The sequence below is a fragment of the Ovis aries genome, chromosome 19 (assembly GCF_016772045.2).
Source record: "Ovis aries strain OAR_USU_Benz2616 breed Rambouillet chromosome 19, ARS-UI_Ramb_v3.0, whole genome shotgun sequence".
Classification (NCBI taxonomy): Eukaryota; Metazoa; Chordata; class Mammalia; order Artiodactyla; family Bovidae; genus Ovis; species Ovis aries.
In genome coordinates, this window is record NC_056072.1 from 59,252,739 (window position 1) to 59,266,767 (window position 14,029).

Consider the following 14,029-nt stretch of genomic DNA (forward strand, 5'->3'; position numbering starts at 1 on the left):
CAAGGGGGGCGCCCTAGCGGCACTGCCTTCCCTCCCCCTGCCCCTCCAGCGAGGCGCCCACCCATCCCCCTGCACTGGTACTATGAAAGGGTAGTCCGCCGGGCAGAGCCGCTCCGGAGCCAGAGTCCGGCCAGGCCCCGCCGAGCGGCCCGCACTTGCCACTGCTGCCCTCGCCCCCCGGCCACCCGGGCCCTCGGCCCGCCTCTCTCCACCTCCGCGCCCCAGCCCTCAGCATGGCTAACTACTACGAAGTGCTCGGGGTGCAGGCCAGCGCCTCCCCGGAGGACATCAAGAAGGCCTACCGCAAGCTGGCCCTGCGCTGGCACCCCGACAAGAACCCCGACAACAAGGAGGAGGCCGAGAAGAAATTTAAGCAGGTGTCCGAGGCCTACGAGGTCCTGTCCGACTCCAAGAAGCGCTCGCTGTACGACCGCGCGGGCTGTGACGGCTGGCGGCTCGGCGGGACCGGCTCCCCGCACGGCGGCGGCTACACCTTCCGCAACCCGGAGGACATCTTCCGCGAGTTCTTCGGAGGCCTGGACCCCTTCTCCTTCGACTTCTGGGACGCGCCCTTCAGCAGCGAGCGCGGGGCCCGGGGCCACGGGCTGCGCGGGGCATTCTCAGCCGGCTTCGGCGAGTTCCCCGCCTTCATGGAGGCCTTCTCGGCCTTTGACAGCCTGGGCCGCGGGGGCACGGGCCGGACCACCTTCTCGTCCACGTCTTTCGGCGGCTCCGGCTCGGGCGGCTCCGGCTTCAAATCGGTGATGTCGTCCACCGAGGTGGTCAACGGCCACAAGGTCACCACCAAACGCATCGTGGAGAACGGGCAGGAGCGCGTGGAGGTGGAGGAGGACGGGCAGCTCAAGTCGGTGACCATCAACGGCAAGGAGCAGCTCAAACGGGTGGACAGCAAGTAGGCGCCACCCGCGCCGGCCGCCCGGCGGTGCTCAATAAACGTGCTACGTGAGCTTGCGGGCGCGGTGGCTCGCTTGGCGGGGCGGGGGGCGGACGGCCGGGCCCACCTGCGAGGCCCGGGGACGGGTCAGGCGTCCGGCTCAGGCTGACCTCGTCAGGGCGCCGCGCGGGCTCCGGGCTGGCACCTCCTGCGCCCGCGTGCGGGTCCGTGCGTGCGGGTCCGTGCGTGCGGGTCCGTGCGTGCGTGCGTGCATGCGTGTTCGTGCGCGCGTGTCCGTGTTCGTGTGCGCGTGTCCGTTTCCGCGCGTGCAGGTCCATGCGCGCGTGTCCGTGCCTGCGTCCGTGCGCGTGCGTTGTCGGGGTCGTGAGGGTCACGACGGCCGCCCGCCTGCCCAGCCCACGGCTTGGGGCCTCTAACTACCACAGGCGTGCACCATCAGCCGGTGCGGGGGGGGGGAGGGGGTAGCGGGTGGAGGGGCACTGCTCGCCTTCAGCATGAAGATGTCAGGCCTCGCCCTCCCCCGAGATCCCGGCGGCCCTGCCGCTGTCTCCCCCGTCCCCGCCACAGGGCAGCACCCCAAGATCCCTAGGGGCCCACGAGTCCCCTCGGGTGCTGCAGGGCCCTGGGCTGGAGCACACAGCAGGTGACCTACTGCCCCTGCAGGCTCAGGCCTCTTCAGTCCCGCAGAACCCCGGGCCGGCCCGCAGCTGGAGGCCCCCTAACCGTGTTAGGCCAGGAGCCAGCGGAGCCCCGTGGCACAGAGGGTCTCACCGCGGCTCCCAGCCCTGCAGCCGGGCTGACTTCATCAAAGCCCCCACGACAGCATTAACTACCCGACCTCTGCCCTCGCCGACCTGCTAACTTCACCAATTACTGGTCGAGCGCGGCTGCATCAAGTGGGCCTGCTTAGCCCCGACAGCTGCCCAGCAAATCCAATTACGGGCCAGCAGCCCACCAGCGGGCGCAGGGTCCTGGGGCTGGGTGGTCGCAAGGCATGGGCGTTTACAGACACCCCAAGGACCTCACCTCGGTGTCCCCCCCAACTCACAGGCTGGTCGGAGCGGTCCCCTGTTCCAGTCCCTCTGAGTAGATGGAGCCTGGCAGCGGCCAGAGCCAGCTCAGTGGGCCGCACACCCTCAGGCCCTCTCTGATCCTAAGCCCCTCTCTGCATCCTCTTCTCGGCCAGGAACCCCATCTGACAGGCGGCCGAGCTGAAGGCCAGACAGAGACCCGTGGGAGGCGGGCACAGAGGGGTCTGGGAGGAGGGTTCCGGGCACGGCATGGCCCGTGCAAAAGCCTTGAGGCAGGAGATGGTGAGGCCCCCGTTCAGAATGCAGCTCCCACGCTCACCGCCTGCACCAGGCCCACGTCTGCTCCTGGCTCACCCAAACAGTGACCCAGCCTCCTCCCTTCATCCGGCTGTCATCCCCGCAGCTGGAAGGGTCTTGTGAAAACCTGAGAGGTTCGTGAGACACTCAAAGGAAAAATCAGGTCTTCGGGGTGGCCGCTGAGGCCCCCACGGCCTGCCTGGCTCCCCGGCACACTCTGTGCTCCAGCCCCAGCGGCCTCCTCCCACTCCTGCACACTCCCCAGGGGACTCCTGCCTTGAGACCTCAGCACGGGCTGTGCTGTGCCAGGAACCCTCCTCCCGGGCCTCTGTCTCCCCTCTGCCCCTGGGTCCCCGCTCGCCTCCCCACCCTCCCCTCCCTGCAGCCCCTCTTCCTGAAGTGGGACTTTTGCACAGACCAGCCCGGTTTCTGAAACAGCCTGCTCTACCCAGGCCTCTCCTGCCACCACACCCTCGGGGAGATCTTATACCCCTTCTTGCACACGCCTCTCCTGGGTCCCCACGTCCCTCCGGGCCCCTGACTATCCCTACTGCAGGTGGACATGACGGGGTCCCAGTATTGCCCCTCGGGCACCAGGTTCAGTGACGCCAGAGGCTTTATGAGCGAGGGCAGCACCACTGCTCGCAGGGCAGGTCTGCAGCCTCCGAGCACATGTAACCTGAGGCCACCTGGGACCCTGATGGCCTGGGTTCTCCCCAGGGCTCTAGCTTCTCCGTGGACGGGAGCAGGCCATGTTTTCAGCCCTACTGAGCCCCCCAGTGGAGAAGGCAATGGCACCCCACTCCAGTACTCTTGCCTGGGAAATCCCATGGATGGAGGAGCCTGGTGGGCTGCAGTCCATGGGGTCGCTAAGAGTCGGAAATGACTGAGCGACTTCACTTTCACTTTTCACTTTCATGCATTGGAAAAGGAAATAGCAACCCACTCCAGTGTTCTTGCCTGGAGAATCCCAGGGACTGTGGAGCCTGGTGTGCTGCCGTCTATGGGGTCGCACAGAGTCGGACACGACTGAAGCGACTTAGCAGCAGCAGCAGCAGCAGCAGCAGAGCCCCCCAGGGCTCCTCCTGTACACTCTCCCCAGAGACTCTCACTGACCCCCAAAACAGGGACGGCCACTTGCCCCCATTTTACAGATGGGGAAACTGAGGCTCGGAGGCCGAGAGACATGGACAAGTTCGCCCATCCGCACTGGAAGCCCGTCTACCCCCTCCTACTCCTCTAGCCCTGCGCCCAGGCCTGGGGTGGGGTGGGTGCGGCCTGGGCAGCCTCCTGCCTGCCCCCCCTCCCTGGCCAGTCGATGTTATCGCAGCTGATTTAATTTCAAAGACGGATTGAGCTGTGGCGGGAGGGAGAGCAGCTAATCGCAGCCGCCATCTGCCCCGTTGTCATGGGGATGGGCTCCCAGCAATCGCGCAGGGGCTGGACCCAGATAAGGGCACTGGAGTGGGCGGGAGGGGGCAGAATGGTGGGGGCGAGGGGGACCCAGAGACCCTCAAGGGGCAGGGCCTTGGAGCTGGGGGAGAAGCTCGAGGGTGCCCAGGCGGGGGAGATGAGGCAGTGGCGGGACTGATGCCCAGCGCGGCTCGGGGTAGGGCTGGTGGGACAGAGACCGCCCCGTCCAGAGCCTGGCTGGGCCAAGCTCTAGCCCTAGCGTGGCCCCTGCGCAGCCCGCTCTGCGCTGCCCCGGGAAGTGCTGGCTGTGTTCAGACCTCCCCGGTCTGCCCCCTTTGCCGCAAAAAGGCCACAGACCCCAGGGTCCCTCCCTGGCCAGGCAGGGGCCCAAGCTTGGTGCAGAGCAGCGGCCAGCGCCCTTGGTCTGGCCTCTAGGACAGTCGACTCCTGCTGTCAGGGATGTCCTCCCCCTGAGGCCGGCGGTGGGGGGCTGCTGAACACCCACTGCGTGCCCGTCCGCCGCTGGGCACCCCGCCTCCTGACCACCCTGTGCTCTCACAGGCCAGGAAGGAGCCCCATGGCAGCTTCGTCAACAGATGCCGGCCCGCTTTCCCTGCGTCCAGGCCTTGGGGGGCGCGGGGACAAGTCGTGGGGCTCTGCTCCCTGCCTGCCCACGTGCTGTCCCAGCTGAGACCCGGCCTCGGTCGGGCCTGTCCCGGGGCAGCCTGCCCCACCACCCGCACAGTCAAGGCCCGGCCTGCCCCCTCCTCGGCCTCTGCCCCTCAGCAGGGGCCCCTCCCCGGGAACCTGCTGTGTGGGGGAAGCCTTGGCTGCCCGCTCCCTGCACGGACCTCCTGCGGACCCTGCAGTGCTGTGCACCTCTGTGTCAGGACGGCAAGTCTGGATGCCCCTGGTGGCCATACGCGTGTCCTGAGGACCCGGGGGGCACCGTGGGGCCCGGGAGCCCGAGCGCCTGCCCCGGGCGGCCCTGCCCGCCAACCACACCACACTGTCACCGCCCCCCCCCAAGCAGGAACCTGCACCACCAGCCACTTGAGCCCCCAGGCGCCGTGGTTATGCCTGCGGTCACCCGAGCCGCCGGTCAGGAAACCCCTGGGGTCGTGGGGTTCCGGGGTGGCAGCAGGGGTATGTACCAGCTACTTTCCGCTGCAGACGCCGGGCCGCCCCGGGCCACCCCAGACCTGCAGCATGGCCCCCCCCCCCCCACCCCCCGCCACCACGCCTCCAGCTGGATCCTGCGTGCCCGCCCTGCCTCTGTGGCTCTGGAGCCCGGATCTCCCGTCCAGCCCCTTTCCGAAAGCAGAGCAAGGGTGTTAATTGCAAGAGACTGATTCCCATACTTGTTTTAAATTGATATTTAATTAAAAAGTTAATTATTAATTAGGCTTATCGATTGCCTGCCAGTTGCTGGCTGGGCAAGGCTGGCTGGCAACATTGCCTGGCCTGTGAGCGTCTGCGCGTCTCCACGAGCCCGGCCAGCATCAGCTCAGCCACAAATCCCGCTGCTGGGTCTCCTCCCGATAGGCCGGCTGGTTCAGGAGCCTGGGTGCTGCCCGACCCAGGGCTACAGGCTGTCTAACTGCCCGCTGACTAACTCTGTCCTGGGCTGCAGCCCGGAGCCACGGAAGCTGCTCACCACTTGTGCTGAACGAGGACGTGTCTGCCCTGGGCTCAGCCTTGCAAGCCCGCTCTTCCTGGCAGACGCGAGGGAGGCGTGGGGTGAGTGCTCCCTGCAGGGGGCACGTGCCCAGGCCCCGAAGGGCAGCTTCTGCTGAAGGCAGAGCAGTTGTGGGAAAGCCTGGGTCACCTCCGAGGGCCCTGTCTGCTCTGACGGGGCGGAGGGGGAACCAGGGGTCACTGGGGGCCTGCTGAGCATGGCACGCGTGATAGGCAGCCATGAGCTCGGGGTCAGGAGAAAGGTCAGGAGCGGGTGAGCAGTCACCCCTGGTGCCATCACCACCAGCAGAGACCCACTCAGGGAGGGTGGACGGGTTTGCCCGCCCGCTGTGCCATGGTCAGGGCGCCGTGTTATGTCGGCTCTGTGGCGAGCGGAGGTCATTCCCACCTGTGAGGGGACTGCAGTCTAGAGGGAGAGAGGTTTTGACTGCTCATCTCCGAACCTGAGTCGGGGGTGGGGTGGACGCAGGAAGACCTGGGTTCATCTGCCCCCAACGCGAAAGTGAGAAAAGGCTGCCCCAGGGCAGACAGGGGTGTGGGGGTGTGCGTTGGGCAGCGTGCCCGTCGGGCAGTGTGTACCACGTGTCTGCCAGCTGCGGTGCCGTGGAGACCGTCCCACAGACCCGTCTGATGGCCCGGCTCGCCCTTCCTTGCCCAAGAGCTGCCCTGACTCAGCGTGAGGACGCCTGCAGGGCCTGCTGGGCCCCTGTGTGCTTGAACACTGCAGGCCGATGGTCAAGCCTTGCCCGATGAGGTGAGGGCTACAGCCACGCCCCGCTCGTCTCCGGGTGAACGGGCCTCAGCACACCCCTCGAGGCTTCTCAGCTGGCCTCCCCGGGGTCCATAGCCCCCTGACCGCGGGGCAGCAGCTCCTCCTCCAGCTCGCTTTCCCCCTTGCCTGGCCTTGTTCCCCACCCCAGGCTGCCCCTGTTTCCCGGGACTGCTTCCCATGACTCCGTCCTACACGCAAAGCCCATTTTCCAGGCAGATCTGAGGGCCACCTTGTGCTGAGCTGAGGGAAGCCCTGTCCGGGGGACTAGGGGCTCCTCTGTGGCCGTCCCCATGGGGCGCCTCGCCCTGAAGTGCAGGGGCCGCAGCTGGTCCCGTGGGCTTCAGGGCCCCAGAGGTCTACGGGTCAGGGTCCCAGCAGGAGAGGGGTGACACGGGAAGCAGGTGAGAGGAGCAAATGCAGGGACTCCCGCAGGCGTGGTGACGTCAAAGAAGGAGGCTGCGGCCGCTGAGGACGGGCCAGCCCTGGGGCTCCCAGGAGGTCGGAGACGCAGCCAGGCCTGGACCTTGCTGAGACCTGGGGTCCCGAACAACCTCGCGTCCGGGCAACCTCTGTCCACCTGCCTCTTGGCGCCAGAAGCTTGCCGTGCGCCTGGACAGCCCTCACCTGCAGTGGGTCTTGCCTGGGTGACGTTGGGCTGGGAGCCCCCTCCCCAGGGTCACCGTCTCGTGTGGCACTCTCACAGCAGGCAGGGAAGGGGTTCAGACAGGGCGCCTGTGTGGCCCCCCAAGGCCGGTGCCAGGAGCTGAGACAAGACTGGCTCGGACCCCAAGCCACCCTTGAGTGGGTGGGGTCCGGGCCACCCCCTTCTTAGCTCAACGAACCTGCACACGCCTTATCTCAGCCATCCATCAGGGCCACCTAGACCAACCAGTCCTGCCAGAAACCGGATCTGGGGATGGAGGCCCCTCCCTGGAGGTATGTTCAGGCGAGCCCCCCACCTTCCAGGGTCTCTCCCGCCAGCCTGAGCAGAGGAGGGGGGCCTGGGGTGGAGGTGTGGGCCTCCCGCCCCGGCCTCCCCAACCCTCTCCTGTGACAGGCAAGGGGGAGTCTGGGCTGGGACTGACGCCCCTCTCCCAGCCATCAGAGCTTGGGTGCAGGAGGGTGGGGTGGGGGACGGACAGACCCTGAGGCACCTGGGGACGGGGTTTCCTCTCCATTTGTCTGCCACATGAGGACCCCGACTTGCAGGGTCTTCGCCCTCCTCAGGTAGCCTTGGAGGGTGGCGTGCCGATGTTCCCGCCTCCAGACAGGACACGGAGGTCGGTGCCCAAGGTCACACGCGGCAGAGGGCACACACACTTCACCCTTTGAAGATGAAGTCCTAGGAGTGAACTCTCTGGACAGAGCTTCCTCGGAACTGCCCGTGTGATTAGGATTGACAAACTGGGCACCGTTGGGGTGCCCTCGGGGACTCCCCTGGGAGGGGTCCCTGCCCACTGCCCGGCTGGGCTGCTGGAGAGGACCCCCTCCTCTGGTGCAGGGTCCCAGACCCCGAGCACCAGGCCCATGCGTGGTGGTCATTTCTGTAGGCCGGCACTGGCTGGGGCCACGGGGTGGATGCGGTGACCTCGAGTCAGCACCGGGCGGCTCAGGGCCTGATCCCACCCAGGAATGTTCCTGCTCCCGGCCTGGCCTCGGGCCTGACTCCTGACATCGGGCAGTAAATAACTTTCCATTTGATCACCTCTCTCCTGGTGCCTCTGGCTCCGGGGAAAGTGGGCGTGTCCCCAGGCCAAGTCCCAGCTGCCCGCCAGGCAGTGGGGGAAGCGCTCGGGGGCTGCGGTCCAAGTCATCAGCCTCCGCGGCCCGAGGCCACGCGCCCATCCCGGTCACCTGGTCACCTGCCCTCAAAGCACAGATGGGAAGACTGAGGCGGGGGCGGGGCGGGCCGCAGAGCTCAGGGAAGGCGGAGGACCGTCCGCGGGAGGGATGGGGGCTGGTCCCCAAATGTGCTCCCACCGCGCAGGGGCGACTCGGGGGTCCTCTGCCGGGAACGCGAGGAGACCGGCCCAGAGACGCCCGGCTCCCAGCCCGGGCCGCCCAGCACCAGGCAGATCCGGTTCCGGCGGACGATCAAGCGGGTCTGGGGCCGCCCAGCCGCCCGGGTCAGCTGGGGAGCGGGCGCGCGCCGCCAGCGGGCATCTGCATGACAAAGCGCGGCGCCGGTGGGAGCGGCCGGCCGCCCACCAGCCCGCGGCCGCAGCTGCCCGCTAAGCCGCCGCCCCGCGCCCGCCGCCCGCCCGGAGCTGGGGCCCGCCGAGCCGGGGCGGGGCGGCACGCGAGCCCGGCGCTCAGCTGTGTTTGCTCGGGGGGCGCTGCGCGGGGCGGGACAAAGGCCAGTCGGGCCGACCCCGCAGGTGGCGTGGGGGAAGGGACGCCCGCGGGCCCCAGCCGCCGAGGGCCCCGCCCCTCCACTGCCGTCTACACGCTCGCCCCCCACCCGCGCGTCCACGGCGGGACGTTGGAGGTCATGTCCCAGTGGGCCCCGGCTGCAGCCCCGAAGCCGGGAACCAGCTCTCTCCGCCTCTCCATCCAGGGGCTGGACCAAGCCCAGGCGTCTTTCTGCCCCCTCCCTGGGCCGGGGGACCTTCACCATCCTCCCAGCCTCACTGCGGCCGGCCAGGTCCGGCCCCTCACCCTGCCCGGACCGCCTTCCTGGGCCCCCACCTGCAGCCCCAGCAGCAGTCAGGAGGCTCCCTCGGACCCCAGAGGCGACCTCTCCTGTGCCGAGCTGCACACCCTCCCCTAGCTCACCTGACTCAGGGGAAAAGCTGAAACCCCCCGCAGCCCCCAAAGGGTTCCTCTCCCTCCCACTCAGCCCCAGATCCTCCCACCTCAGCCTGCTTGTTCCTGGAGCAGCCAGGCCCCAGGGCCTTTGCACGCCCTTGGCCCTGCTTGGGCCACTGCGCCTGATGCCTGATTGTCTCGGTCCATTCTCTCTCCTCGGCCTTCTGGACACACAGCAGTCCTGTGCGGTGGCCACTGACTCGTTCATTTCCTGCTCCCTCGTGGAGGGTAAGGCGCCAGGGTGGACACTGTCTCCTTCGTCCGCACGACCCCCCACTGTCCCACTGACTCGGGCACGCGGAGGCGTCCAGCAGACGGCCGCTGAATGTGCGTTCAAGCACTGGGCCTCCACGGCAGCCCCTTTCCCAGTGGATGCGCTGAGGCACACGGAGATGGGCAACCTGCCCAGGGCTCACACAGCCAGCAAGCCTGGGAGGCAGGACTGGAGTCCAGGCTCCAGCTTTCTAGGGAGGGGGCTTCCCTGGCGGCTCAGATGGTAAAGAATCTGCCTGCAACGCGAGAGACTCAGGTTTGATCCCTGGATCAGGAAGAATCCTACAGTCCAAACATTGCAGTTTTGCTGTTCACTTCCAAGGGAGGGCTTGAACTAGAGGCCCGCCGGCTGTCTTCGGCCCTCAGAACAGTTTTAGGAAAAGTACAACTGGTTGTGGCTATTTTTTAAAAAATCTAGGTTTTGTGTCAAAACCCAGACTGCCAGCTTTTCTGGGCGAATTGGGACCTCTGGCCGCACTGGGTGCTCAGACCACCAGGCTGCTCCCAGGCCAGGCGGCAGATCCTCGCCCTGCGAGGGGCCCCCTCCTGCGAGCTTCCCGTGCTCTGGGCCCCCGCCCTTGTGGTCCCTCTGCCTGGAATCCTCTCCCAGGAGCCATTCCCTGGCCGCCTCATTCCTGTTGCCAAGGTAGGTTTCAGTCCAAATGACCCCTCCTCAGGGAAGCCCGCCCTGATTATCTGCAATCGCGCGGCATCTCTTGATGTGCGCTGTCTCCCTTTCCCAGGGGAATGGCATTCCTGGGAGGGCAGGGCCCGGGTCAGGCTCGCCACACCTGTCCAGGACAGCGCCTGCCCCGCGGGCATTGGGTGCGTACCTGGTGGCTGACCAAACAGCGAGTGAGGGGCTGGCCTGCAGCGCCCCTTGTTCCGGGCACTTCTCGGAGCTTGGGGCTCACACCCGTGCCCCCCACCCCAGCCGACCTCAGCAGGAGCTGTGTCGGGCAGCACAAGGTCGCGGGGTCAGGCCTCAGAGTGCCTGCTCTGTGACCACCTCCGGAGGCTGCGGGAGCCTCTTCCTCCTCAGCCCCAGCTCCCCGGCTCCCGAGTCTTCCAGGCCAGCACTGGGGGGCCAGTGCCGCGGTCGCCCACCCGCCTTGCTCCTGGAACCGCCTCGCTCCTGGTCTGGCCACGCTGCCTTCAGGAGTAGAGGGGCGCGGGGGGCTGGCCGCTTACGCAACCTTGCCCCCGTGTGACCTTGAGCAGCTCACCTGGCCTCTCTGAACCCAGCTCCGTTCCCCCCCTGTGAATTGGGACCTCTGCCCGCCCTGCCTGTGCTGGTTCCTGGGTCACACAGGGCCCCCAGCACCCACTGGGAACAAGGGATGAGGGTGCCCCCGGCCCGTACGCAGCCTTCCCAGGCCGGTGGGCTCCTGGAGCCCAGCCCACGGTGATCACTCCTCCCTGTGGGCCGTGGGCTGACTGGGTGCCCGTGTGCTCGCTCGTGCGTGGTCCTGGGTGACTTGTGACCACGGGTGTGACTCTGTGTGTGTGTGTGAGTGTGAGACGGTGGGGGCGAGGCACCTGGAGTGGCCAGGCCGGTCCTCCCCAGCCAGGGGGAGGTGGGTAGGAGCAGGCTCTCCTGCCTTGCAGGCAGCCCTGGGGGCAGGAGTCTGCTGGGCCCCGCTGACCGGGGCTGGCCAGTCCGCCTCAGCCAGAAGGGACTGGTTGGTGTCGGGGAGGAGAGCTGGACCCCAGGGCAGCTGGTTCCCAGGCCAGGCCCTGCTGGTCATGCTCCAGGTCCCAGGCCTGGTGCCCGGGAGGGAGGCTGGACCCTGGTGTCGGGCACTGTGGCCCCGGGGGCCCCCTCTGACCCTCCTGCTGGGGAGGCGCCCACCCACCTCATCTTCCCCCTTGGCTAAGCCTGGCTTCCCGCCTGCAGCAGCACGTTCTGACAGGGCCCGCTGAGGGCAGGGGCCTCTCACGGCACTGCCCGGTCAGGGCACCACTCAGCTTGCACGCAGCCCTCCATGTCTGCTGGCCAGAGGAGAAGCCTGCGCCTGCGGAGATGCCCCATTTTCAGATGGGCCCCGAGGGATGGGCCCTTCTCCCACCCACCTCACTCCACGCAGGAGCCGTTTCTGACCCCCAGCCCCCAAGCCAAAAGGATTTCTGCGGCCCCCCCCTCCCAGGAATCCGGACTCGGGAGAGGGGTGTCTGCCGTGCGCCCCCCGAGGTGCCCACCTGGCTGCTTCTGAAGCGTCGAGCCTAGACGCACAGAGACCGCGTGACAGGGAGACCCATGCACACGGGGAGCCGACTGGCCGGCAGCTGTGGCCTTGGACCCAGACCTGGAATGCCGGCCAGGAACCCCCCGCCCCAGCCAGCCTGAGGGGCACCCCGATTGCCCCGTGGGGGGCCAGCCGGCCGTCCCCCTGCGGGGCTGGTGCAGGGAGTGGCTGTGTGGCCTGGCACACTCGTGGAAGGGTGGAAGCAGCCGCTGTCTCCGTGTGTGTGTCTGTGACCAGGCCCCCTCCCTCTATGTGAACGTGTGTGGCAAGCAGCCACACTGCATGGCACTCCACGGCCGTGACCCCGGCCCTGGGCCCTGAGTCGGGGGCCGGGCTGCCCACCTCGGGGGCTTTTGTCCGTTTCTGAAGTGACAAGAGACGTACAAAAGGGCTTTTAATTAAATCAAAGGAGGAAACGGGCCGGCCGGGCCGCTATTATGTTACCAAACGTGAAAATGAAAACTTATTTTTAAAGCTCTGGTATTAATTTGAGATTATTCAGATAGTTAATTAAAAGTGCAGCATGTGCTAAATATTATTTCAGCAAAGATTATCATCGGGTCTCCATGTAACGCGATCTGTGGGCTTGGGGAGCGCTATGCAAATGCTGTGTGGCCGGGAGGAAGGGCCCGCGGGGCTGGGTGAAGGCCACTCACGCCCGCTCCCCGCAGGGGTGGCTTCCCAGACCCACCCACGGTGGTGGCCAGGCGCCCCTGTCCGGGCCTGGGGTGACGGGGAGACCGCGACCCTCTCGGGCCTGATGGGCAAGAATAGGACCCCGCGGCCGTCCAGGTGGGGCTCGGGCCTTCAGGGGCCCCGGGCGCACAGCTGTGGGTGTGTGCGGTGTGCACGAGGGTGCTGGCCAGGGCTGTGGGTGTGTCTGGGCCCTGGTCCGCCCGTCTCTTGCACACGTGCGCCACGCACAGAACATGTGTGTCTGCACCAGGCAGGGGGCAGCCCCAAGCACGCCTGTCCCCTCTCGGAGCCCCAGCTGTGACTGGGGGTCGTGGTGGGGCACGCCTCTCGGGGAGGATCACCGGGGTCCCGGGGCGTGAGGCACCGCCAGCCTGCGTGGAGCTAGAGCCCGAAACAGCCACGTTTAAAGAAAGAGAAGCTGACTTTCAGGTTTTGTTTAACCTGGTGTGTCCAAAACAGTGCGGGTTCAACAGGTGACCCGAGTGAACGCTGCTGGCCGAGGCGGTCTGCATCCGCTTTCCACGCTAAACCCTGGAGGTCGGTCGGGGGGAGGTGCGGGGCCTGAGGCACCCCAGCCAGGCGGTGCGTTTAGGTGTCCCTGCCGGCCGCCTCCGCACCGGCCTTGGAGGCGCGGGCCGCTCCTGCCCTCTGTCGGCGGCCGGCGGCAGCGCGGGGCCCGCGGCTCGCCCCGCCCGTGTGTCTCTTCCCGCCCGCGGGCGCTGCGGTGCCATTTCCCACCAGGGGCTGTGGCGCACAGGGGAGGGTGGGGGCTCAGAGACGGCCCACCACCCGCCCGGGGTCACACAGCATGAGGCAGGGAGGGCCCCAGCTCTGCCCGCCTGGCCGCGACCCCCACGGGCCCTCGGCTGTGAGCAGGGCGTGTCTCTGAGGTCTCCCGCACGGCCTGGGCACAGGCAGTGCCCAGTAAATCCATCCCAGGCATGGTGCCATGCCAGGACGCGCCAGCCCCGGGGCCCGGCTCAGTGCCCTGGGCCTCAGGCCAATGGCTTCCCTGGTTTGCAAGGGCCTCACCAACCGTCCCCTCCTCGTCACCCTCGGGGTCCAACACTAGCCTGCGGGTTCACGACTCTTATCTCTCGTCTCCCCTCTACTGGGCTGGCAGCGCCTCGCCGGCCACCCCCGGCCTGGCTCGGTGCTTGGCCCACCGGGGAAGGAGCAAGATAGCCGCGTCAGGAGAGGACGCAGCTTGCTGGTCACCGGGAACGTCAGACACCGCTAACCTCACATCCCAGCCTTCTACAACCAGCCGCTTACTCCAGAGACATGACACTCAGGTTCACCTAAAAATTCAGCGGCTTATTCACAGCTGCCCCAAACTGGAAACCGCCTGACTGCTCCCCAGCTGGTGGACACGCACGCCGTGCAACCTGCTCAGCGGCAAAGGGAACCACTGTCCACTCTACGGACGGTGGATGGACCCGGAGGAGGAAACACGGCCACGCTCGCGGGACAGTTGAGGTGACGCACGACAGAAAACTGGCCGTGCAGGAGGGCCCACGGGCGCCTGCGGGATCTGGAGGGCGCGACTCGGCCGGAATGGACCGAGTGTGTTTCCTCAAACTGACAAGCTGTGCGTGTGAAAGGGGCATTTTGTCCTGTACGCAGCCAGCAACGATTTCCAAAAACGCAGCTAGTTACTAACTTTCAGAGTCTTGGATGCAGGCAGGGCCCCCACCTCTGGTCCCGATGGTGAACTTTGATCCTGCAGCCTGGGAAAGCAAAGGACGGGGTGGCCCCCGCCTCCTGAGCAGGCCTGCTCCCCACGACGACAGGCAGGCCGGGGGTCCGCAGAGGCTCGACCGCGGAGTCTGGAGGGTCCCAGCGGCTGCCCCCACGACTCCCTTCCCACGTGGCTGTT

General features: G+C 67.1%; 1 protein-coding gene across 1 annotated transcript; it reads left to right on the plus strand.

The window, feature by feature from the left end:
* Positions 1–233: 233 nt before the first annotated feature.
* DNAJB8 (DnaJ heat shock protein family (Hsp40) member B8) lies at positions 234–972 on the plus strand. Its single transcript, XM_015102190.4, has one exon. It carries the CDS (start codon positions 234–236, stop codon positions 915–917), a length of 684 nt encoding a protein of 227 aa, XP_014957676.2. The 3' UTR covers positions 918–972.
* The last annotated feature ends 13,057 nt before the right edge of the window (positions 973–14,029 follow it).

What these genes read in the sequence shown, in the direction of transcription:
- DNAJB8 (XM_015102190.4), top strand. Translation starts at nt 234, where the DNA reads ATGGCTAACTACTACGAAGTGCTCGGGGTGCAGGCCAGCGCCTCCCCG.